Raw genomic sequence first — 27,684 nt, 5'->3', positions numbered from 1 at the left:
GGGAGCCTCACCACTTATGTGTCCCTAGAATATGGGAAGACTTCTGTTCTCAGAGTATAACCAGAACATTCATTAACATTATTTTATGTGTAACCACCAATATTTCAGATCTGGCTCTTATTCCTCAAAGGCATGTTCTGATTCCTTTTGTCTCTGTCTAACTTTGTGGCTTGTAGTAGGTGTCAAGGAATTTTTGAGTAAACAATGAACATCTTAGATGTTGGTAAAGGAATATTGTGAGATACAAAGAAGATTAAAGGGTTCTTAACCCATTCATATTATTCCATGTGCTTGCACAAATTCATACTAATCTTGATTTCTGGTATGTCCTATCTCAGAAGGACAGAGAAAAATGAAAAAAAAGTGAAATTATTAAAATTTATCAGTCTGTTTTCAAAACTGAAGGACCAGAAAGAGTGTACCTCTGTTTTTGCTTTGGTCTTGTTCTTCATTCCTTATTTTAGTACTTTAGCACTTTTTTTTTTTTTTTTTTTTTTTGTACTGTGGATTGAACCTAGGGTGCCTCAGTCCTTTTTTTATTTTTTATTTGAGACAGTCTTGCTAAGTTACTATGACCTTTCTAAGTTGCTGGGGCTGACCTCTATTTTGGGAACCTCCTGCCTTATCCTCCTGAGTTGCTGAGATTACAGGTATAACTGTACCTGATGCCCTTTTCTTTTCTTTCTTTCTTTTTTTTTTTAACAAATGCTTTCTTCCAGCTCTTACCTTATTCTCTGTGAGAAGGGGGGAAGTAAATACTCTTGTTTTCTCACATTTTTCTTGTGAGAAATTTTAAAATAATGCTTGTGTGCTTCACAGGAAAGATATAGTGTGAGCTAAATCTGTTTGGAGTGGATTTAGACTGATGATTGACCCAGAGGTGAAAATTACATATTACTTTGTGATAGAATGGTGTGATTTCTACTTATAAAGTTGGGAAAAAAAGAAACTTTCCTTTGTTTACCTCTCAGTTTGGAAAAATCTTAATGTATTAAGAGTCTATCTGAATCCTTTGGTCTTGTGAAGTCTGACAGATTCACCTCTGCTCAATGTTTGTGAATTACAGAAGACTATGACAAACACATTTATACCTATTAGATGTATGCTGTCCCCAAGAGGGGAATATAGTGCTGTGGTATTTCAAAGAAAAGAGTAATCACATTTGTTTTGTGGTAGGGGACTACTTGAGTTTTAGGGTTACATGATTAAGGATGTGCAGTATTCCAAGGGTAGAGAAGCCCATGAAAATATTGAGCTGTACTTTTATTCTGTGCAGTATGGAGGAGGCTGATAGGACAAAGACCGGTTGATTCCTTGAAGCCCAAACAGGTTGGTTGACTGGTTGATGGTTAGAACCATTGGAGGATTAAAACCCATTGGAGGATTTTGATACAGGTCTTGATAAAGTTTACATAGATTACAGGATAGCTAGACATTGGGAGTGAACAGTTAGGAACAATGTTGGTACTGCAGGGAGAAAGTTCATTGTGACTAAGCTTTATAAGATTAAAAAAAAAAAAAAAAAAAAGCAAAACAAAAACCCAGACAATAGAAATCTATTGAGTACCTTCTGTTATAATGTAAGAGCTATTATTTATTGAGCACTGCTTTGTTAATTTAAACATCTATTTTTTTTTCCTAATGTGATCTTCACAAGGTAGACTTTGTTGCTTTGTGATGCTGGGTATTAAGCTCAGGGTCTCACACATGCTAGGCAAGCACTACACCATTAAGCTAAATCCCCACCCCTAAGGTAGACATTTTTATTCAAATGAAGAATCTGTGCTTAGAAAGACCTAGTATATTTCCCAGAGTCACATAGCACAGCTTGGATTTGAACAAGCCTTTTAAAATAAGTCTTGTGATCTCTGCTAATTCATTTAAAAAAGAAGAAAATGCTTTCATAAACACTTAGTTAATATTTGTTATTTGTACTTTGCTGGGTCCTTTGTTTACACTTTCTTAGTGTTGCTCAAACTTCAGGCATTTGTATACTGCCTTCAGATTTTTTGCCAAATCTGAGTACTTTTGAACTGTTACTTATACTTAATGTTTTTTCTGTTGGCCTTAGGTAGATTTAAACTAACATATTTAAAATTTAATTATATCTCAAGCAAAAATGATAGTAAAATAAAGACTTGATGTAATAGGGATTTTTAAAAAATTATGTTTAAAAATAATTAAACCAATGGACAACTTAGTCTCAATGCTATGTAAAGTCATCTTACCTAGCAGAAATGTTTATGTTGGGAAGCACGGCATCATCTCATTTAATCTTCACAAGTAATAGCCTTATAAAGTAAATACTGTTTTTATCCCCTAGATTATAGGCTTAAAGAATATCTTGTGTTGTAACAAAATACTGGGTAATTTACAATAAAGAGAATTTTGTTTCTCAGTTCTGGAGGCTGAGAAGACCAGGACTGAAGGGCTGGCCTGTCCCCTTTCAAAAGGCATTGAACCACCCATGAATGACCTCTTAAAGACCCTTCCTTCCTTCCTTCCTTCCTTCCTTCCTTCCTTCCTTCCTTCTCTCTCTCTCTCTCTCTCTCTTTCAGGGTAGATGGGCACAACACAATGCCTTTATTTTTATGTGGTGCTGAGGATGCAACCCGGGTCCCGCACATTCTAGGCGAGCGCTCTACTGCTAAGCCACAATCCCAGCCCCCCACTTCTTAATACTGTTACACTGGCGATTAAATTTCATCAACTGTTTTGGAGGAGTAAACTTCCATTCAAACCAAAGTGGAGAAAATTGCAGTAACTTGGTCAAAGTCACACATTTTACAGATAGCAGAGCCTAAAGGCAGGCCAGAACATGGGGCTTAAGCCCGTGTTCTTAAAGCTGTGGTGTTTTCACTATGCCTCGGAGCCTCTTGTTTGTAAGATTATACTTATTAAGTGTTCATAAAAATGGTACATAATCCATTAGGATGTATACAGAGGGTTAAGTAAGCCTACTTAGGGCACTTTTACATGAAATTTTCTTCCATTGTGTGGGAATTGAGAATTAATAAGTTGTATTGGTGAGACTGTTGCCTGGAGTTTGTATTTAAGTCAGGTAGGGGCCTTGGGAATATGTTTCTTTCCCTTCTGCACTGCCCACTCTGGGTTAAGCTTCAGTTGATTTCCCACCTAGACTACTGCAATAGTATCTGTTTTATCAAAGGACTGTATACCATTGGGTGTCTGGGGCAATTTTTCCCAGTAGAACATAAGGATTTGGAATTGCTTGGTGGATTGGAACAACAGTCTCATTTTTTTCCCTAAATGGTGTCTATTTAATAATTCTGGTGGTTCCTCCCAGCAGCTAGACAGTTTAATGTTTTTTCCTCAAAACAGAACTGGATCATATCATAACTCCCATTTATAAACCTTCAACAGAATCGGCTAGGATTCACTTCTTTGAATAAGATCTACCTAGGATAAAATCCCAATTGCTTACCTTCAAAATCCATGATCCAGCCCTGTCTTTTCTGTCCTGCCTCATCTCTGATGCCAACTGTTGTTTGCTTACTTGGCCTATTGACTGCTCTACCTCTATCTGGAACACTCATCTCCTGCTAGATGGGTAGCCATTCCTTTTCATCCTGAGCCCAGACCTTTAAATATCACCATCCTTAAACATTTATCTAAAGTAGAGCCTCACTGTTAGTCTTTTATTACTTATTAATTTTCTTCATAGCTCTTTCCACAATTGGTATATTTATAAAAAGCTTAATTATTATCAGATATATTCACTAGCTAAACAGAAATCCTAGCATAGTGCCTTCTACAGAGAAAGGTGCTCAATATTTTGTTTAATAAATGAAGGAACTTAGGTCCATTTTGATTAAAGGAATCAACAATTATAGGATCTTGAAGGATGACATGAAGAAAGACGGCTTTGGGAATACTGATTTGGCAATTTTGTGGAGAGAAGCTGAAGCCTGAGAAACTAAGGAAGATTTTATTGCAAAAATTCTGTTGTGTTCTGGTTTCATCAAAGGCCTAAGAAAGAAAGAGATATTCAGGGACTCAGCAAATGGTATGTGAAGAAGGTGAGAGAGATTGAGCAGTTAGATAATTATCCTTAGATTATTATTTTTTTTCATACCAGGGATTAAACCCAGGGGTGCTTAACCACTGAGCCACATCCCTAGCCCCCTTTATATTTTTTAGTTAGAGATAGGGTCTCACTGTGTTGCTTAAGGCCTCCCTAAATTGCTAAGGTTGATCCTCCAGCCTCATCCTCCTGAGACTCTGGGATTACAGGGCATACCCTTAGATTTTGAATTTGAGGGAATAGCAGAGTAGTGGTATAGTTGGTAGCAGTGGAGGAATTCAAAGGAGTATCAACCATATTTAGGAGGAGTCATCATCTTTTTGAACTTTTGACATGTTAAAACTCAGGTGTATCCAGCAGTGTATAAAAGAAGTATCTGCTAGGACCAAGTGGTCAGGTATGCAGGCTGGTTCAACATCAGTTGGTATAATTCACCATATTAACAGGTTAAAGAAAACTCGAGGGGAATAGTTAAATTAGGGATTGGTCAGAACATAAGATGTGCATTTGAGATCTCCATTGTCTATAGAATGGTGCAACAAAATAAACCAAGAGAATTGCTCTATGGAAATAAGTCTTATATTTTACAAACATGCCATAAAATCCAAATTCTTACTTGTCGGCCGTTGTAGGCTTTCCATGATCTATTCTTACCTTCCCTGAGTAGGTTTAAGTTTTATTACTCTCCAGTGTGAACTCTTCTTTGCAGCCAGATTAGTTTCCTTAATGCTCTACCACATTGGGCTCATTTCAGAATGAAGACTGCCCAAGTACAGATCCTGGCCCTGTCATCCTGTTATTAGTGAGATATTACTGTGACTTTTTGGGCAAGTTGCTTCAGTTTTCTTATCTGTAAAATGAGGGTTATAGTAAAAATTTTCTAGTATCTAGCATGTGTTAAACACATGAAAAATATATCTGCATTTCTTTTAAACTCGGAGCTCCTGAGTGACACTAAAATGGCTCATAATGTCAATGAAGAAGAGAAAAACAAGGAGGGCAGTGTCTTATGAACTGGTATGATTAATTTGGTATATATTGAAGAAATGCTAATGCTTTACTAAAAATTTTATTTAATAAATAAACAATATAAAAACATACAAAGAAATCTAAAAATTTAATAAGAAAATTATGACCCAATTAAAAAAATGGGCAGAGGAACTGGGGATATGGCTCGGTGGTAGAGTGCTTGCCTAGCATATGTGAGACCCTAGGTTTGAATCCTCGCACCACAAGGAAAACAGACAAAACAGCCAGAAAATCTGAATAGATGCATCATTAGAGAAGACACAGAGGTATCAAATAATCATATGAAAATGCTCAACACCATGTGTCATAGAGAGTTGTAAATTAAAATGACGATGAGATAGAGATGCTATACCTGTTATGACTGAAATCCAAAATTCTGAAAATATCAAATGCTGGTGAGGATATAGAAAAACAGGAACTCTTTTTATACATTGCTGGTAGGAATGCAGAGTGGCACAGCTATTAGGGCAGGTAGTCTGGCAGTTTCTTACAAACTTAGAAACATAGGTTTATCCAGATTAGTTTATCCAAATGAGTTAAAAATTTATGTCCTCACAGAAACCAGCACACAAATGTTTATTTAGCTTTATTTGTAATTGCCAAAAGTTGGAAGCAACAAGAGGTCTTTCAGTAGTTGGAGGTACAAATTGTATATATCCACATAATGTAATATGAGACAACAATAAAAAGAAATGAGCTTTGATACCATGAAAAGATATGTAGGAACAGTAAGTGAACACTACTAGAAAAGAGCCAGTATGAAAAGGCTGTGTACTTTATTTTGTAACTGTATGACAGCCTGGAAAAGACAAAACTACAGACACATGAGAAAATCAGTTCTTGCCATGGGTTCAGAAGGAAGGTGGAAGGCAAGACTAGGTGGAGCACAGGTCATTAGGGCAGTGAAATATCGTGTATGGCATAATTATGGATACATATATTTTTCACCCTGTGGGTTTGTACACAATGAACCCTAGTGTAAGCTATGGACCTTAGTTAATAATAATGTACCAATATTAGTTGGTTGTTTGTAACAAATATAGGACAGTAACATTAGACATTAGAGGGGAAACTGGTAAGGAAAGAAGGAATATGGGAACTGTACTTTTTGCAGTTTCATGTAAACCATATATTGCTTTTAAGAAATGGTATAGGCTTAAAATGGGAATTCTGTGGAAGTCTCTATAATAATCTGGTCCATACGTACATATAAATATATTTGAAATATATATTTGAAATATGAACACTTGCATATAAAGTTGGTATTGTATTAAAGAGTAAAAGTAAAAACCACTGGGCTGATAATGTACCTCAGTGGTAGAATGCTTGCCTAGAATGTGCAAGGCCATGGGTTTAATTAATCACCATACTGCAAAAAAATAAAACCATTACCACCACTATCATTTTCGTAAAACAGGCCCCCAGAAAAATAGCCATTTAAAATGCCAGATGTTACCAGAGGAAATCATGTGTAACCTGAATATTAGTGGTGAGTGCCAGAGTTTCAGGAGGGAACCTGAGGTGTTTAACTCAAAAATGTGAATGAATTACTATGATAGTTGGTTGAGATGATAAAATAATTTTATGTGGTTACATCAGTTTTGGTTGTTAGAATCTGGAGACAGTGTGCTCCAATTTAAGCATGCCCTTAGTGTGGAGCCACTTTTATTAACCCCTGTTTCTTTCCTTCCATTACAATATACCCATTGCTCAGGTCAGTGAAGTTCTCATTTCCCTCAGGGTGTATTACAATGGATTTAAAAATACATACTAGGCAATGGTCAAGCACTTGCTTAGTATGCTCAATGGCCTGGGTTCAATCCCCAGTGCTACTAAATGACTGAGTCAGTGAATTCTGGGCTGTATAATTAATGTAGAAAGCACTGGAGAGTTCTTTGTTTAAATATATAATTCTCTTGACTTTTTAGTAAGGAAAATGAGCTTGAGAGTGTTCATAATGATTTACTGGTTTCTACACATCTGTTTTATCCCTGAATCTTGTTTGTGCCTTTACCAGTTAATCAGACTTGAGTTGTATGAAAAACTGGCAAGAGTACTTCACTGCCATTTTGAAATTTCTGTGTTAATTAGCTTTTCACTCTTGCCTGAACTTGACACATTGTTATGGGGGATTTAAAATAATTGTTACTGTTTGCTTGACACCAATAAGGGCATAGTTCAGTAACACCTGATACAGGAACAAATAAGTGGCCAAGGAAACCTTTGGGAAGTAAGGGACAAATATGTTATATGGTATGTTGGTAGTGCCACACTTAGTTAATTCAGCTCATTTAATAGACATTCATCTATTAATTATCTACAATGTGCTGATCATTAAGTTTATAAAGATAAGACATTGTGAGCTGGGGATGTAGCTTGCTGGAGTGCTTGCCTAGCATGGGCAATTCCCAGAACTGCTAGGAAAAAAAGGAAGAATAAAGGAAAAGAAAAGGTAGTCTTTTTGGTTGATGTCCCAGTTTTTCCCATTGTTTTCCGACTTATTAATTTATATAAGTGGAATTATATCATCTTACGATGGAACCTCTGGTATAGTTTTCTTTAGTGTAACTTCTCCTACATAATCGTTCCATTTGGGACTGATTTTTCTAGGTTAATAGCATAGGGTAGGAAAGCAATAGCTTTATTTTTCTTGCGTGCTGGTGATCAAACCCAGGGCCTCATGTATGCAAAGCAGATGTACTATACCACTGAGTTATACCTCTAACCCCTGCAGTTTTTTTTTTTTTTTTGTATATCTTTATTTATTTTTATGTGGTGCTGAGGATCAAACCCAGTTTCTCACATGTGCAAGGCAAGCACTCTGCACTGAGCCACAACCCCAGCCTGCAGTTTACTTTTAAACTCACCACTGACTATGGTAGAAATGTGCACATGCTAGAAAAGTGTGATTATCATCCTGGAGGCATTTTCTGAATTAATAAATATTTTTACATTTTGCTTATTAATTATATACTTAGTGTGTAATACTTGGTTATACTTATTGACTGCTATAATTAAGATATTTGTGGAGTAAGTGTATAAATTTTCAAGAATTACAGGTGTTGTCAGTTTAAAATGATAGATATTTGAATGCAGAGAAAGCCTTTAAATTCAAGTGTTTACATCAGGATTTTGGGATACATAAGGATTATTTTCTTAAGTCTGATATTTGTGGATCAAGTGCAGACTATATTGCCATGGAGTGAAATACCTCTGATCTCATATTTTAGATCATTTGGTTACATGTTAGTCTCTGTATTATTAAAATACTGAACTGTTTAAAGATTGCTTCCTTTTTATAAATACATGTGTATTACTATGACCTTAGCTAATTTTTATTTATTTTTATTTTTATTTTTATTTTTTTTTAATATTTATTTATTTATTTTTAGTTTTCGGCAGACACAACATCTTTGTTTGTATGTGGTGCTGAGGATCAAACCCGGGCCGCACACATGCCAGGCGAGCGTGCTATCACTTAAGCCACATCCCCTGCCCCTTAGCTAATTTTTAAACATTTTTCTTTCTCTTCTGACTTTTCTAAAATTATTGAAGTTAAAATGGGAAGCATAGTTTTAAAAAATCATCTATTTATTTATTTATTTTAGTTGTAGATGGACACACTATCTTTCTTTTTATTTATTTATGTGGTGCTGAGGATCAAACCCAGGACCCCACACATGTGAGGCAAGTGTTCTACCACTGAGCTACAACCCCAGCCTGCATAGTTTTTGTTTATTTTTTAATGGTTAGTTGTTTCAAATAATTAGGGAACTATACAACTAACTTTTTGACAGATAAAAATTGATGTTTCAAATTTCTTTAGACTGCTGAGACAGGATTTTGACCTGAATAATCCTATAAAGAAACTGCCTAGAAATTAACTTTTTATTCCAAATAAAATAAGCTTGCTATTTACATTTTAAATACATAACCCAAAAAACATTTGAAAGTAGTTTTAAGAATTTGGATATATTTTAGATATATTGTCTCACTTCTAGAGGCAAGAAGAACTTTGTAGTATAATTCACTTTCCTTTTTTTAACCACGACTTAAAACACACCATATTATTACCTTTTAAAACTATTTGAAATTATTATTATTAATTTGGGGGGAGTATCAGGTATTCAACTCAGGGGACTCGACCACTGAGCCATATCCCCAGTCTTATTCTGTATTTTATTTAGAGACAGGATCTCACACTGAGTTGCTTAGAGTCTCACTTTTGCTGAGGCTGGCTTTGAACTTGTGATTGTCCTGCCTCAGCCTCCTGAGCCCCTGGGGTTACAGGAGTGGGCTACCGTGCCTGGCCAAAATGATTTTATGTTGAATGTTATCAAGGTACTCTCCATTGCTCAGAAGATACACTGTGTATATAATTTGTGTGTGTGTGTGTGAGAGAGATTTTATCTAAAACAAAAGTCAAATTTTCCTATCGATGCATACTTCTCTGAATATTATTATGTGATTTAAGGTATTTATTAACTAATTAGTAACTTTATGTAAATTTTGCTCAGAAAGATGATCTATATAGATAGCAGTTGACTTAGTTTATTCTTAATTATGTTTCATTTTATAGAAAACTACTAAGCCAAGTGAGGCTTTATGCCATTGTAGCTGAAAAAAAGAATGATCTTCAAGAGGAGCCTACTTCTTCTTCTAGAAGGAATGCTAATCATTTTGATTGGGCTCTAATGAGACTGGATAATTCTGTCCGAAGAACTGGCCGCATTCCAAAGGGACTTCTGCAAAAAGTCTTTGATAGCACATGTCGTTCAGGTATTTCATATTTTTTCTGCTTAGAAAGTTGAGCCTTTGGGGTGGGGTTGTGACTCAGGGTAAAGCACTTGTCTAGCATGTATGAGACCCTGGGTTCAATACTCAGCACCACATAAAAATAAATGAATAGGGCTGGGATTGTGGCTCAGAGGCAGAGCGCTTGCCTCGCATGTGTGAGGCACTGGGTTCGATCCTCAGCACCACATACAAAAATAAATAAAATCAAATTAAAAAAAAAGTTTTTAACTATAAACTCTTATGATGAGAAGTATCAATTATAACTACATTCATCTATATTAAAAAAAACATCATTGTTACTTCTAAATTATTCAGAATTGTTCAACTGCCACTACAGTCATTTTTAGAACATTTTTGTCACCCTTAAAAGAAACCCCTGCAATCCTTACCATCAGTCCCCACCCACCCCACAATCCCTTCCAACCCTAGTTAACCATTAATCTACTTTCTGTCCCTGTAGTTTTGTCTCTTTTGGATATTTCATATAAATGGAATCATAAAATAGGTGGTTTATTTTTGTCTTTTGTATTAAAGTCAGCTTTCAGGTACATGTAGATAAAGGTTCTATACATAGGGAGGAGGAAATTTATATTATTGTTAACCAATTGTAAAACTATTGGATATTCTTGAGTTTTAATTGGGTTCAATATTCTAATATTCTTGAGTGTTGTAACATTATCATAAGATACTGAGAAATGTAACCTTAGGTTCTGTGTTTTTAGAGTCACACATTACATAGATTTTATAGATTTCTTAAATGTATTAAGTTTTTTACATTTCTTAAAGTGGACTAATATTAAAAATATTTAACTTGTGATTTTTAGTAGCATTGTGGATTAGGATATGCTTTTTCTAATATCTACTACAATATTATCTTTGAGCCAAACATTTATAAATTTCAGTTTAAATTTTGATATTTATCTACATTATGTTGGCACTATTAAACATTGTCAATTTTTCTTCCATAGGTAGTCCAGGTGGTAATCAAGCCTTGCTTCTGTTGCGCAGCTGTGGTTCTCTCTTGCCTGAATTGAATCTTGCAGAGAGAACAGAATTTGCTCATAGGATATGGGACAAACTTCAGTCATTGGGTATGATTAGTTGAATAACAGGATGTGTGTTAAAGGTCCCCCCCCCAATAAAAATGTGTTTCTTTATATAAATGCTATAATTTTATGGAAGGCCTACTTGATTCATGATTTTTTGGTAATGTTTTATTTGGTGAGTTATAGTGACATCTAGGGGCATTAAGAACATAGTGATTTTTCATAACAAGTATTCCAACTTTGGTAAGAATAAAATAGGAATTTGGGGCTGGGGATATGGCTCAAGTGGTAGCGTGCCCACCTGGCATGCATGAGGCCTGGGTTCCATCCTCAGCACCACATACAAAGATGTTGTGTCCGCCGAGAACTAAAACAAAACAAAACAAAAAGAAATTTAGCCTGTCAAAGTTATAACTGGACATACAATTTGATCAAGCAGTTACATTTGTTAGAATTTTGGTGCAGATGTACTTACATGTATAAAAGAGTATTCATTTTAGTTTGTAATAGCAGGAAATTGGAATCAATGCTAATGCCGTTCACTGGGGATTGGATGAATAAATTATGGAAAGTCTATGATAGAATACTTTGCAAATCTTTAAAAAATGAAGGTTGTGTTTGAATACTAATGAGGGATGTGTTCTCCAGATTATAAATAAAAATTAAGATTCAGAACAATATATAGTATAAAATACTACTTTGAAATAGTGTTTTTTCCTTACATGAACGTGCATACAATATTAAAATATTTCTGGAAGGATGATAAACATCAGATACAATTTTTACTCTGTCCTTTCTTATATCCTTTCAATTTGAAGCCATATGAATATAGCATATATTCAAAGAATAACTTATAAGACCAAATTTAAAAGACTGGCTTTTAAAACTTAATATACATTTCTGTTTTTTTAAAAATTTTAAATCTAGAAGGATGCTTCTTAAGCATATTAGAATCTAAAACCATCAGCTCTTATGCATAATACAATAGAATGTGTAATACTACTAGAAATGATTGTTTTTTACATGGTATGATTCTTTGTGGAATCCTTAAAATAATTAATTTGACATAGTAAATGTTTGAGAATCTGTAACTTTTCTAGTTTCAAAATAAGATTGATAGGGGATCCAAATAAGTGGTACCACAAATATGTAAAATATCTGGGACTGGTCTTCAAAATGTAGAAAAAAACTGTAGAATAAAGACAGATCCTTACATCATAGTTTTGGATTCCTCTTGAATTCAGACTGGTGACAAGTTCATTTTTTAAAAGTCTAAAGAGTATGTATAAATGTTGGATTTCAGTATGGAAAAGGATTTTTGTCAGTATAAAAGCAACAGAATAACTGGGCATGGTGGCGCACATCGGTAATCCCAGAAGCACCGGAAGTTGAAAAAGGTCCTGGGTTGAAACCCTAGTACTCAAAACAAAAACAAAAAACAGCAGAAAAGTGATGAATTTTCTCATCTGGCTTATTTCACCTAACACGTCATTCTCCATTTCCATCCATTTACCATCAGATTTCAAAATTTCGTCGTGTATATATATCACATTTTCCTAATCCACTCATCTATTGATGGGCATCTGGACTGATTCCACAACTTGGTGATTGCGAATTATGCTGCTAAAAACATTGATGTACCTATATCATGATAATCCGCTGATTTTAGTTCTGTTAGATAAATGGGAGTGGGATAGCTGATTTGTTAGTATGGTGATTCCATTTCTTGTCTTTCAAGGAATCTATACTGCTTTCCAGAGGAGTTGTACTAATTTGCAGTCCCATTAACCCATCTATGAGTGTACCTTTTTCCTCAGATCCACATCAACATTTATAATTATTTGTGTTCTTGATAATTGCCATTCTGACTGGTGTGAGATAAAATCTTATTACAGTTTTGACTTGCAAAAAAAAAGAAAAGTGATAAAGAATTGGCTATAGGGCCAGGGTTGTGGTTCAGTGGTAGAGTGCTTGCCTAGCATGTATAAGGCACTGGGTTTGATCCTGGCACCACATAAAAAATAATCAAATAAAATAAAGGTATTGTGTCCAACTACAACTAAAAAGAAAGAATTGGCTATAAATATTGTCTAGGGAAATTTAGGGTATATAGCTCAGTGATAGATTGCTTGCCTAGTATAAATGAAGCCCTAGGTTTGAGCAACATACTGAAATTTTCTTTTTTTTCTGTTTGTCAGTTAATCATGTAATTAAAAATGGGCTGAAGTGTGAAATATTTGCCAAAAAGATTATTATTATTCTAAAATTTCTGAAGATTAATATTCTAGAATATAAAAGGTCCCTTACATGATAGTCATTAACATCTTAATGGACAGCAGAGCCAAAGTTGTGAGATATTATTTAAGGTACAAGGATGTGAGGTAAAATATTGGAGGCAATGCTCTTATATATAACCTTTGGTTGCTAAGGTAGGATATTTCAGGCTTATATCCCTACATTTTGAGATTTTAGTAAATTTTAGGTATTTCTAGATTCCCTTGGTAGATACTGAGACCCTGTCTCAAAATAACAAAAAGGGCTGGGGATATACCTCAGTGGTAGAAAGTCCTTAGGTTCAACATCCTCCCTTGCCTCTGAAAGTAATAGGTCTCAGCTGCCTAGAATCTTATGAACTGACACCAGATAATGACCACAGACTGAGACCACTAGCAGTTGAATAAGGGTATGAAATTTAATTCATGAAAATTTAGTGAAACATGTTAGCCTAAATGGATGGGATGATTATGGTGTCATGAATGGAGAGGGTAAGGCTGAATGGTAGCCCTAATTGACTTGGTCCTAGGCAGTACAGACACAGAGAGAAGCCAAAGAAGGGCACTGGAATACAGGTAAATAAGGCAAGTTGACTAAAAATGATATTCAGCAACAAGGGATGGAGTAGTTCCTTCAAACAAAGGCTTTTAGTGGCCTAATAAAGAAATAAGAAAAATTGCCAGTACATTTATCTGTATAAAAGAACTACAGTTGTAGTCTATCAATAACTGCTTTATATAGAAAAGGTTTCGAGTTACTTTTATTTATTTATTTACTTTTTATGCCTTTATTTTTATGTATTTTTATGTGGTGCTGAAGATTGTACCCAGCGCCTCTCATGTGCCAGGCAAGCGCTCTACTGCTGAGCCACAACCCCAGCCCTTCAAGTTATTTTTAAATATAGAGGTATTGTTGGCCAAGTGTGATGGTGCCCCTGTGAGGTCCAGTGACTTGGGAGGCTGAGGCAGGAGGATTGAAAGTTCACTGCCATGCTAGTTAGCTTAGGGAGACCCTGTCTCTCAATAAAAAGGGCTGGGTATATGGTTCAGTGGTAGAAGTAAACCTGGGTTCAATCTTTTATATCTAAATAAATAAATAAATAGGTATTGTTAGCATTTTCTAACAGGAAGATGATACTATGCTTCATAAGTAATAGACCTTTTAATATCTGAATAGGCAGTTACTTATAACTGTATAGCAATTCAGTAATTATGTCTTATAGCTTGCTATGTTCTCACAAGATATCTGTATGGATGGGTTAAGTGTTAATATTATCTAAGTGAAATGCTACAGTGTTAATTTTACCTTTTTTTTTTATTGTTAAATTTGGGTACACATGATTTCCATTGTGACAAGGATGTGATTTTAAATGCTTTTCTAAATTGGTAAGTCATATAATTAAAAATTTCATTTAAATTTTCTTTGTAGGCACTGTGTATGATGTGAGTCACTACAATGCTTTACTTAAAGTTTATCTTCAAAATGAATATAAATTCTCACCTACTGATTTCTTGGCAAAAATGGAGGAAGCAAACATTCAGCCAAATCGAGTAGGTAGTTGTTATGGTAAATATTGATTGGCCATACCAACTTTTTTGATTTCTTTTGCCCAGGGGAAAAAAATTCACCAGCCCATTTCATTGACAGGTGACATACCAGAGGCTGATTGCTGCTTATTGTAATGTAGGAGATATTGAAGGTGCCAGGTATGGATCTCTATAAATGTAGGTTTATATAAACCAATTTATAAATTTTGTAAACCTGGAGTATGTTCATTTTATTTTCTCTTATAATCTTTTCTTAATAAGGATAGTTATTTCAGAAATATTTTAATATTACACATTTTGGTAATATGACTTAGATAAAATGTAAAATTGTAGAAGAGGACAAGATGAATAATCTGTTTTAATTACAAATATGTTGTTTTAGAGCACAGGTATAAAATTATTGAGATATAAAGGTGTCTTTACTTTTTTTTTTCCTTAGAGAAATGTTCTTAGTTTTTTAATTGTGTTCACTTATAAAACTAGGAATCCCACTGATTCATATAAAATCAGTTGTAAAATATTACTGCTTAGGTAAAATTTTGCCACTTTTGTATTGAAGGCTTGGGAAATGAAGAGAAATTGAAATACAATTTTATTTTTAAATAAATGTCTTATTAAATTTTAAAGGTTAATTAATAATGTAGAACAAACAATCAGATTTTCAGAAAAATATAACACGAGTACTTCAACTTTAGGGATTAGGATTTCATGAAAGGGGGTCAGATTTCACTTTATAAGTAAACATGTGGTGTTATATTGAAAATAACTGAACGCCTAATTTCTACATGTAAAAAGTGGTTTTTGGCAATCAAGGAGTGTCTTCATTTCTCTTATTGCAGCAAGATTCTTGGATTTATGAAAACTAAGGATCTTCCAGTCACAGAGGCAGTGTTCAGTGCTCTTGTTACAGGGCATGCAAGAGCCGGGTAATGTTCATCTCAAGATTTTCATTCTTATTCAATGTTTAAATTATTAAAAAAATAATTGTAGAAAATTCATAGAACATGTTTATATCTTCAGAAAAAATCTGTAGAATTAGTACTTATTACATTTTTAAAAATTGCTCTTATAATTTGTTTTAAACATTATTTGAAAATATTCAGTTTTAAAAATCTGGAGTAATTAAATTTGTAAAGTTTAGTAGTTGCTCTGGAGAATTTTTTTTTTCTCCTGGAAAAATTTTTTTTTATTTTTATGAGTAATTTATGAAATGTTATTATTAAAAGGTAAATTAAACGCAAGTCATACTAACTATAAGAGGCTACATTATTTAATGTTTATGTAATTATTACATAATTTGGTTTTTGAGAGGGAGGAATTACCTGAAAAAATTTCTTGATGTTTATGATCTTTGTTATTTTAGAAATGTAGAACTAGTTTAACATGCATTTGTCCTTTTTCAATATCACAATTTCAAATAGTATTTAAACTTATTGTAATAATCATAGGTAATATATTTTAGGTTGAATAATTATATTTGGAAATATTATAGTAATCTTTTATTTTCTTTGAATTAACTTTTAGAGATATGGAGAATGCAGAAAATATTCTCACTGTGATGAAAGATGCTGGAATTGAACCTGGTCCAGACACATTCCTAGCATTACTGAATGCATATGCTGAGAAGGGTGACATTGACCATGTTAAGCAGGTATGACTCGCATAAATAAATATGAACATCATGTGTGCAAGGAGGTTGTAGCACTATTTTTAAAGATGTCTCCTTGAAGAGAGCAGTATTTAAGAAAAATTCTTAGGTTGGTACCTTGATTTTATATATATAACAATTGTTCAAATAGAGTATTTCCTGCTTTATTAAAGAAGTCCCAAAACTTTGTTCCTAATTTATTGAATCTTGGTATTTTAATTTACTTAAATTTAAAACTCAGATTTCTAACTTGTTCTAATTTCTGGAACTGTTTGTAGACTCTGGAGAAGGTGGATAAGTCTGAAGTTTACCTTATGGACCGTGATTTATTGCAAATTATCTTGAGCTTCAGTAAAGCTGGATATCCTCAGTATGTCTCAGAAATTTTGGAAAAAATTACCTATGAAAGAAGATATATTCCAGGTAATATAAACATTTTTATTTACATTGTTTTTTTAAAATACTTTTTAATTGTTGATATACCTGTATTTATTTATTTTTATTTATTGGTATGTGGTGCTGAGGATTGAACCCAGTGCCTCACACATGGTAGGCATGCACTTTACCACTGACCACAGCCCCACCCCCTACATTATTTTTATATAAATATGAATTGCTATTTCTTACATGTTGGAAAGGGAATTCTCTAACAATAGATTATGGTAAGTGATCATAGGACTTTTTAAAAAGCTTAATAAGTTAATAAACACGAGTTAATGACTACTTGGAGATGTTTTTATTTGGAAATGTTTATTTATTAGGCAGACATATCCTTTTGATGTTTGGAATTCCTAATTTTGTCTTTAGTACTGGTTGTGGGGTGAAAATATCATTCAGTTTAGTAACAAAAGATATCTTTGTTTTCTTCCCAGATGCAATGAACATCATTTTGCTTTTAGTCACTGAAAAGCTGGAAGATACAGCATTTCAGATTTTATTAGCATGCCCTATATCAAGAGAAGACAGCCCAAATGACTTTGGCAGTTTCTTTTTACGTCACTGTGTGACTATGGATACGGTATCTTGTCCATTTTTACTTTGTAGATGTATTACTGGTAGTAATATTCTTTAAAATAGAAGGTTTATAAAATTAGACTAATTGTAAATGTAATAAAAACCTTGTTTTTGTCTTGCAAGATTTTGGGGTAGAAAGAGGATGAGAGGTTCAAATTTTTCATCCTCAAAGTGGTAGAATATTTGCAGAATGTCCAGAGGTGGGTTATTTGCCAACCTAGTGATGTGGTGACTTACTTTTTTCTAGCCTGTAGAGAAGCTAATCAACTACTGCAAGAAGTTAAAGGAAGCCAGGATGCATATGTCTCCTTTGCAGTTCACACTCCATTGTGCTTTACTAGCCAATAAAACAGGTATTCTACTATTTTTAGTTAAAACCAACACCAGCAAGTTTTGCTGAGGTAGATTGGTAATGTTTTATGGTATGTCTTTCAGATTTGGTAAAAGCTTTAATGAAGGCCATGAAAGAAGAAGGTTTTCCTGTCAGAGCTCACTATTTCTGGCCATTGCTAGCTGGACATCAGAAGAAGAAAAATGTTCAAGGTTAAATTTTGTCTTTTACTGATTTGTACCCACATCTAATTCAGTTCTTTGGGAAAGCATACTTATTCCTCAATGTTAGATCTTGTGAGGAAATAGAATTGTGTTAAATCGTAGTAAAATCTCTGAGCATTAAAATAAACAAACATAGGGCTGGGGATATAGCTCAGTTGGTAGAGTGCTTGCCTCACATGCATAAGACTCTGAGTTCAATCCCCAGCACCACAAAAACAAACAAACTAAAAAACAAATATCTCTTTCATCTTAATTTCATGTTTTAATTCATCTCATTTTGATTTTTAACATTTCATTAAGTTTTTTTTTAAGTCTTTAGTGTTTGAAAGTAGTTTGTCTGTCCTTTTATAAAGTTATACATAATCAGGTTTATGAAAACAAGAAGTGCACCATTTTCTTTGTGGACCAGTCTTTTTTCTTCTGAACTGAGCTTGATTACAATAATAGGAAAGGCAAGAAAACTTTTATTGCAAAATAAGTGCTTGTGACCTGACAGCCTGCTGATTGAAGGACAGAAATGTTCAATCTTTCAGGTACTTAAGTACGTTTAAGCATTTAGCATACTTTTCCCTTTCACACATGGGATGTCTATAGGATATGAATAAGAATTGAACAAATATTAAATTTTAGAGTACAGTATCTAATTCTTTGGTTTGCATTATTGGTAATTCAGAAAGAGTAGTCTTATAAAAAGATGCTTTTAACAGAAGTACTTCCCCCTTGGGGAAACAAAAAATGGTCTTTTTCATTTTATCTCACAGTATAATGTGCTTTGGAATGAGATGCAGAGTTGTTAGTGTGACATTGGGTGACAAACAAAATGCACAAACAACAAAAAAAGTGCTTTTAGCAGACTTTCATATTGCAATTTTATTTTAAATATATAGCCGTCTTCTGGTTTAAAGGAAATAGTGAAACAAGTATTCCCTAATTGTTTCTGGCTATAAAAGTCTCTAAATCCTTTTTAGAAAAATCTTTGTGAAAACAATATGCTAGTTGATTAACTCTTTGTCTATCCTTCAGTTTTGAAAGTTACAAGAGGTAACCTTTAACCCAGTATCTTTAAACCACAGAAAGTTTACATCATTGCATCAGACTCTTTAGGCATGTATTATTTACCTTTACACAGGTATGAAAATAATTTTGATACCCCATTGAAGTGTGTTTATCAGGTAAATTTGCTTTTCTAATCATAACAGGGTATCTAGACTTGAATTGGTTATGACATTGTTGCTACTTAGTAAACATAAAAGAATTTAGGTAATTTATTTCTATAGTTACAGTGAGTTGAACTAGTAGAAAATGGGCTTTATCTTGAATCCATCTTTTCATAGAATTGCAGAATTTAGATTTCAAAGGTGCCTTTTTGAAAGCTCATATTGTATTAAGGAAGGAACTGAGAGCCACAGAGGGGATTCAGTGACTGACCTTAGGTTTTCCATCTAGTTGTCAATAATATTGGGATTAGAATGGAGGATTTCTGTCTTATTTAAGTATTCTTTTTATACAATAATGCCTCCGTTTTAGACATTTGTAAATATTATAATGTATTTCTTTTATAAAAATTCTTTGTCATCTTTTAGAAATTGGGTACCAATTTTTACATTAAGGACTTTTTGTGTGTGTATGATGTTATGGATTGAACCCAGGGCCTTGTGCATGTTAGGCAAGCACTCTACCACTGAGATGTACCCTCAGCCCTTATTAAGGACATTTTAAAAAGAGGTGGCATATTTTACTCAATAAAAATTTTATGTGGAAATATACTGATGCTTATGCTTCATTGATAGATAATAAATTAAGAATATAAGAGGGGGGCTGGGGATGTGGCTCAGGCGGTGGCGCGCTCTTCTGGCATGCGTGCGGCCCAGGTTCGATCCTCAGCACCACATAACAAAGATGTTGTGTCCACCGAAAACTAAAATAAATAAATAAATAAATATTAAAAAAAAAAAGAATGTAAGAGGTTGTCAATTGTTTTATAGTTCCATTTTTTTTTCTTTTTTGTAGGAAGTCCTGGAAGATCATTCTATTCTATAGTTTTCTATTCTATAGTTTTCTTTTATTTCTTTCATTTAACGGGGAAATGGCTATATGTATTTGATATGGTTTCTGTAGAAAAAAAGTAACATTCTTATTGATGTAAGGAACTTGATCTTTGTCCAGTGAAAGTCATTTACATATGTACTCATAGAAATAAAAGAAGAAGATAATGGCTTTAGTGATGGAGAATATGTGGGAGTATTTTATAATGAATAAATAAAAACCCTTCAAGAAATCAAAGAAAGCATTTTCAATAGTAGGATGATCAAATTTCTGATCAAATATTCTGGTTGCGAATGTAGCAGTCACCATAAGATTCTTTGTGTGTGTGTGTGTTTTACTGGGGGTTTTTATTTTAAGACCGAGTCTTGCTGAGTTAAATGTGGCCTTAAACTTGAATTTGTGATCTTACTGCCTCAGCCTCCTCAGTATCTGGGATTGCAGGAGTGTGCCATAAGAAAGATTCTTAAAATGACTTCCTCATGGCTCATCTTACTAGTATTTTTCATTGCGGCATAAATGGAAAAGTCACCACTTAGATTGATAACATTTTCAGCATCTTGCCTAGGTGAGAGGAAATGCCCAGAATGAATCGGGATGTACAGCCTTTGGGGTAGTTGGAAAACATAAAAATAAGAACATGAAGAGGGAAAAATATATAAGGAAGGGGTGATCAGAAAACCTAAAGCCAGTTGAGTGAAGTGTCAGAATACAGGTAACTTACTTTTCAAAAAAGTAAGACTTTACCTCCTAATAAAGTGAGTGCATTGGGAAGAGGTAAAAATCCCACGAAGCAGGTAGTTATAGTCACTAGAAGTTGTTCAAGTGAACCCTCTTTCCCAGAATGGTTCAACTATTTTAATTCTTATTAGACTTCTTGAATGGAAATTTTACTCATGGTACATTGCAATAATTTTATTAGATTATTTATCTTAGGTTAAATTACTAAGTTCCTAGAGGTTTGGAATCCTCTTGTTTATTTATTTATTTATTGGTACCAGGGATTGAATGCAGGGGTGCTTAACCACTGAGCCACATCACCACCCCTTTTTATATTTTGTTAGTGACAGGGTCTCGCTGAATTGCTTAGGGCCTTGCTAAGTTGCTAAGGCTGGGTTTGAATTCATAATCCTTCTGCCTCAGCCTCTGAGAAATCCTCTGACTTAATGTTAGATTATTTTTATCTTTCTTTGTTTTAAGGAGGGAGTTACATTATTTGTATAGATATATCAGCTCAGCTCAATCCTCTTTTATTACATTATTTTTGTTCTGTGGATTGAACTGGGGTACTTTGCTACTGAGCTACATCCCTAGTCATTTAAAAAAATTGTTTTTTTATTTGTAGTTAGACACAATACCTTTATTTTATTTATTTTTATGTGTGCTGAGGATTGAACCCAGGGCTTTGCAAGTGCTAGGTGAGTGTTCTACTACTTAGCCACAACCCCAGCCCCTTAGCCGTTTTTATTTGTTATGGCCTCAAGTTGCTGAGGCTAGCCTTGAACTTGGGATCCTCCTGCCCCAGTCTTGCAAGTTGCTATGATTACAGGCATGCACTACTCAACTCCACTATCTCTTTTCCTTTCTTTTTAAAAACTGCTTCTTTCTTTTCATCTGTCTATGGTTAGTGAAAGGTGCCTGAGGGAGTGATCTTAGCTGGGCTTTCAGTGTGATTCCAAGGCTATCTTAAGCCTGTTTTAGTTTCTGTTAGAAATTTATGTAAGTTGAAAATGCTAGCAACACAGATTATCTAAATAAACATGTTTATCCATGTTGTTGCCAATGATGGGATTTCTTTATTTTTTTAAGGCTGCATAATGTCCCACCCTACTGTCCCTTGTATATTACATTTTAGTTTTCCTTTTTTGCAATACTGGGGATTTTGAACCCAGGGCTTTGTGCATGTTAGGCAAGTGCTCTTACCACTGACCCACATCCCAAAGGCTTTTTAAAATTTTTATTTTGAGACAGGGTCTTATTAAATTGTCCAGGTTGTCCTCAAACTCAGGATCCTCCTGCTTTATCCTTCAAGTGGCTGGTAGTATGTTAGTGTGCCACTATGCCAGACTATTACACCACATTTTCTTTCTTTCTTTTTTACTTGTTCTTTCCAGATATATATTTTGACATACTATATATAAGTAGAATAAAGTGTAACTTGTTCCAGTTAGGATCCCATTACATGGTTGTATATGATATGGAGTTCCTTTGATTGTGTACTTATTTGTACTTTATCCATTCATTTGTCAACAGAATATTGTTCCCACATCTTGGCTACTGTGAATATTGCTGCAGTGAACATGGCATGCAGACATCTCTTCAAGATACTGTTTTTATTTCCTTTGTAAATTTATGCAGAAGCAGGATTGCTGGGACATGTGGTACTTCTATTATTGAGCTTTTGGGGAACTTCCATTCTGTTTTCCATAATGTCCAAATCAGCTTATATCCCTACCATCAGTGTACTAAGGTTCCCTTTCCTGCACATCCTTACTAGCGTTTGTTATCTTTTACCTTTTTAATAATAGTCATTCTGGTTTTTTTTATTTGGCTTTGTTTTTTCAGTGTAGGAAATGAAACTCAGGGCTTCGCACACGCTAGGCAGACACTTTATCACTGAGCTGTACCCCAGCCTGGTAATAGTCATTCTCATAGGTGTGAGGTGATATCATAGTTTAGATTTGTATTTTCCTGATATTCAGTGATGTTGAACATTTTTTCATAAACCTGCTGGCCATTTTATGCTTTCTTTAGAAAAAAATCTATATTCAGGTCCTTTGCCCATTTTTTAATTGGGTTGTCTGGGTTTTGCCATTCAGTAGTATGAGATCTATTTATAGTATACATATATATGTATAGTAGTATCTATATATATATAGTAGTAAATGTATATGTCTGTGTGTATATCTCATATTACTAAATGGCAAAAAAAGAGACAACCCAGTTGAAAAATGGGCAAAGGACCTGAATATGTAGATAACGTAGATAGATAGATAGAGATACACATACATACGGCTATAGTTATTGACATATATACCCTTATCAGATAAGTGGTTTGCAAATATTTTCTCTCATTCTGTAGCTATCTTTTCATTTTGTCGATTGCTTTCTTTGGCATCCTGAAATTTTTTAGTTTGTTGCAGTCTCACTTATTATTGAGTTTTACCTTTGTTGCCTGTGCTTTGGTGTCAAATCCAGAAAAAATTTATTGCCAAGACCAGAGTTTTCTTCTAAGAGTTTTACAGTTTTAATCTTTGATTATTGGTCATTGTTGATGGTTTGGTAATTGTTACTAACATTTCTTCATCTATTTTGAATTGATTTTTGTGTATACCATCAGGTAAAGGTCCAGTTTCATCCTTTTGCCTATAGATATCCAATTTTTCCAGCACTATTCTAAAACTATCTTTCCTCATTATGCATTCTTGGTGTCTTTGTCAAAAATTAGTTGACTGTGTATGTGTAAGCTTATATTTGGGCTCTCTATTTTGTTTCATTGGGCTGTTTCTACTTTTTATGTGAGTATAAAACTCTTCAAAAGTTAAAATACTCTGATCTGAATCTTATCTAAACAAATGTGAAGATGTTTCATAATGTAGTTAAACTTACCTATATCTTTCTGTACTCAGTGGGAACTTATAATCATTTGTACTACAGCACATTATATAATAAAATTTTTTAGATATGTAATTTTTCTGTAGGGGACATTGTATTTCAGAAACAAAAACTTTTAGGAGAAGTTTTAATAATATGAAAGTAATGCAACTAAAGTAGTAAATTTTAAAAAGGTAAACAAATATGTCCTTTTTATTAAACTGTTATTAGTTTTATAGAATTAATTGAATCTGATATAAAGAAATCAGTTTGTACTATTTGAAGCTAACTGTAGCTTGGAAAATATGGAATGATCTTTTAAGAAGTTATTAAAATATGTTTTTGTGAGTGGGGAATGGAAAGGAATATTTTACTAGATTTTTAAATTAGTCCTTGTTTTGTTTTGTTTTTGTGGCGCTGGGCTTCAAACCCAGGGGCTTTTGCATGTGATGAACGTACTCTTCAACTAAGCTACATAACCAGTGCTTTGAATAGGTTTTAAATATAGTAAGACAATAATTCATTAGATCATTTGTTCTCTATTCATTTTTTATTTTTATATTATAAAATATGAAGTCAGAGGATGGTAACAATTAGAGTACTTTTTACTTAAATGCTTAATCAAAAACACTTTTTGAAACTGGTTTTGTGTTTGACAGGTCCCCTTATTCCACTCCCCAAGACCTTCCCATTGCAAATGTTTTATTGTGTGAGTCCATCATCCTGCATGATAGCAATGATGTTTTATGATCCATTCTGTTGGGGTGTTAGAAATGTTAGGCATGTTGTTTAATGGTTTTAAGTTTTCTAATACTCATAATTTTAAGGATATTTTCTTAGCACTCACTATGACTTAATAGAGTGAGATGAAAAAAGAATTTTTAAAATTTATCATCATATACCTCCCAGTTTCCTAGCTTTTCTGCTTTCTCTTTTAGACAAACAAAATGCTAAGTAATTTCCCTGCATTATGATTCAGAAAATAATTGGATTGAACTTTCTGACATTTTGTTAATTTCTTCCAGGTTCATCTCTGTGCTTCTGTATTTTATCTTTCAGGTATAATTGATGTCCTCAAAGGAATGCATGAAATGGGAATAAATCCCGATCAGGAGACATATGTAAATTATGTGTTTCCAGCCTTTGATAGTATAAAGTCAGTACGTGCTGTTTTACAGGTGAGTACAAGTGTAGTTTTAATTGGGTAATTGAGGAGAATGTCTTTCCACCTTAATATTTGATAGTCACCAAAAGAAGACATAATTGAGCTAGGAACTAAAAGTGGTCATGTGAATAATTTTTTAAAGCTTTCTAAAAACATTAGCTAGTATATATAGTGGTTTAACTTAGAAAGGCAAAGCAGCATTTTTGTTTTTTGGTAAAGACAATATGCCATTATCAGCAAAAGTTAAAATAAAACAATATTCACTCCTCAGTCCCAGCCTAAAATGCAATTATAATTTTCAGTTTTTGAATCTTCATTTCTATATGAATTTTCATAAATGCATCCATAATATATTTATCAGTCTTGTGTTTTTTTCTTGTAATAATCTTTGTTTGACTTCAAAACATTATTTTTCTGCTGTGTACTTCTTATCTCCACCAGAATAGGCAAGGCATTGATAAAGGGGCGCATGAAGAAATTAACTTGGACAGTGCAAGGATTGCATTTTTCACTTTGAAAACAAAGTGCTATACAATTAGGAACAGCATGGCAGAGCAGCAAGTACTTAATAGAAAGTATTTTGTTCAAAAAATCTGTTACCTAGGCAGTTATTCACATAATGCCTTGATTTTTCTAATAATGTTGCAGTGTTCCTTTCTTTCCTAGAAATAATTACATAATTACAATACTCTAAATGTTAGTGTTTATATCTTGAGTGTCTTTACCTTTCCTCCTAATTTCTTAGCAGAGTATTTTTAGCCTATGCCATAGGTATTTTACTGTTAAAATAATTTTAAAACATTTCCCTAAATGTTTTCTTTCTTTGCAGACATATAACCCAAGCCTGGCATGGTAGTGCATGACTGTAATCCCAGTGACTCAAGAGGCTGAAGCAGGAGGATTACAAGTCAAAGCCAGCTTTAGCAACTTAGTGAGGCCCTCAGTTACTTAGTGAGATTCTGTCTCAAAATAAAAAATAAAAAGGGGCTGAGGATGTGGCTCAGTGGTTAAGCACCCTGATTTTGATCCCTAGTACCAAAAAGAAAGAAGGAAAGAAATATAACCCAAGATTCCATTTTCTTTTTCTTTCTTTCTTTTTTTTTTTTTTTTTTGAGATGAGGTCTTGCTATGTTATCCAGGCTGGTCTAGAACTTCTGAGCTTAAGCAGCCCTTCCACTTTAGCCTCCCAAGTTTACAGGCATGTACCACTGTGCCTGTGTCTTGTTGGTATTTTAGGGAGGTATGATTTTGAAATTTCTCCTAAATTTGCTTATATTTATTCTCATTTTAACTCTTTTTCCTTCCTTACTGAAATTTCAGTGTTAAGTATTTTTGGCTCAGAAATAAGTTCTGTTAAATGGTTAGTAGAGCTGATGATGTTGTTATTGCTGATGGTATTGTATCATTAGTTAATCACTAGCAAATATATATATCATTTTTAAAAAATTATATAATACACACTCATTGATTATAAAATGCTATTAATTGATAAAACTACACAACTCATCCACTGTTCCTTTTGCTTGATATATGTATTCTTTTTTTTTTTTTTTAATTAGTTACACATGACGGTACAATGACCTTGAAATATCATACATTTGAATCAGATGGGATATAATTTCTCATTTTTCTGAGTGTTGATGTTGCAGAATCATATTGGTCATGCAGACGACATATGTATTCTTTTACATATGAGTATGCTTTAGAAGTCTCTTAGCAAAAATTAGATTATATTATTCATATTATCCAGCAAACTGTTTTTTTCCATTTCATACCTTTCCATACCAATATGTAATTACACAAATTTTTTATGCCTATATACTATTTTCCTGTATGGATATATCAATTTATTTTTATTATTTTTATTCATTGTCTATTATTTATTATTCAGATGGTTTTTGATCTTGTGCTATTGTAAAATGATTCCATAAGTATATTTGAGCTTGATTTTGTTCCTGTACTTAAATTGTTAAATAAATAATATTGCACCAAGTGAAGAACTACTTGGAGTTAAATATGTTTGATCTTTTTTTTCCCCCTTTTGGTACTGGGGATTGAGCCCAGGAGTGCTAAACCACACCCTCAGCCCTTTTTAATTTTTATTTTGAGACAGTATCTTGCTAAGTTGTTTAGGGCCTTGCTAAATCGCTGAGGCTGGCGTTGAACTTGATGATGCTCCTTCCTCAGCCTCCCAGGCTGCTAGGTTTACAGGTGTATGCCATCATGCCCAGCTAAATATGTTTAATCTTTATGTCATGATATGTCCCAAAATATCATTTAGTTCTATGCCTTGAATTTTTTTTTTTGAGTGAGAGAATATTAGTTTTTAATAGTAAAGTCTTCCTAGAAAGAAGACTCTATGTGTAACTGATATTTAAGTTAAGCATTCAACTTAAAATGTTGGAACTCTACTACAGAACTTTTGTTAAAATTCATTTGTTCTCTATATTGTTCTACAAGATCATTTTTAAAGCTATATTATCAGAATATGGTGATAAAAAGCAATATTCAGAATGTAGGAAATTTGAATGATGTATTAAAATATTGTTAACTGAGGCATATTATTGCTGATAAATGCTTTATCCCTAGAAAAATGAATGTCTACCTGAAAATAGTACGTTTTCTCAAGCTGAATTGAAAAGTGAAGCTGTAAATGGGAACTTGGACTACATTTTATCATTTTGTAAGTATGCAGCATTAACAATAAATTTGACAGGTATCAATTTCAGTTACAGTTGAGGGCATGCAGGTAGCTCATGCAGTGCAAGCAAGAAAGCTTTTATATTAAAGTCAGATTGATAAATCAGTTTGTGATTGAACTTGTGAATAATTTGGAATTAATTTTTAAAGTTGGAAGGAGCTTGGAGATGGTATTAGAGTGGAAGTTAGTCTGGGAACCCTTAAGACTCAGGTCCTACTTTTAATTT

At 33.6% G+C, this 27,684-nt stretch overlaps 1 protein-coding gene across 1 annotated transcript in view; it reads left to right on the top strand.

The window, feature by feature from the left end:
- Lrpprc (leucine rich pentatricopeptide repeat containing) overlaps positions 1–27,684 on the top strand; it is a 107,223-nt gene that overhangs the window by 3,321 nt on the left and 76,218 nt on the right. The window contains exons 2-13 of the mRNA XM_076834038.2: positions 9,654–9,853; positions 10,840–10,962; positions 14,620–14,741; positions 14,839–14,897; positions 15,578–15,664; positions 16,263–16,389; positions 16,665–16,809; positions 17,259–17,404; positions 17,648–17,753; positions 17,836–17,943; positions 24,652–24,770; positions 27,347–27,440. Coding sequence (XP_076690153.2) covers positions 9,654–9,853; positions 10,840–10,962; positions 14,620–14,741; positions 14,839–14,897; positions 15,578–15,664; positions 16,263–16,389; positions 16,665–16,809; positions 17,259–17,404; positions 17,648–17,753; positions 17,836–17,943; positions 24,652–24,770; positions 27,347–27,440 — 1,436 coding nt within the window. The remainder of the gene's footprint in view (positions 1–9,653; positions 9,854–10,839; positions 10,963–14,619; positions 14,742–14,838; positions 14,898–15,577; positions 15,665–16,262; positions 16,390–16,664; positions 16,810–17,258; positions 17,405–17,647; positions 17,754–17,835; positions 17,944–24,651; positions 24,771–27,346; positions 27,441–27,684) is intronic.

Source organism: Callospermophilus lateralis, chromosome 14 (assembly GCF_048772815.1).
Source record: "Callospermophilus lateralis isolate mCalLat2 chromosome 14, mCalLat2.hap1, whole genome shotgun sequence".
NCBI lineage: Eukaryota > Metazoa > Chordata > Mammalia > Rodentia > Sciuridae > Callospermophilus > Callospermophilus lateralis.
Note: the sequence above shows the minus strand (reverse complement) of the source record. Positions and strands in the feature narration are given on the sequence as shown.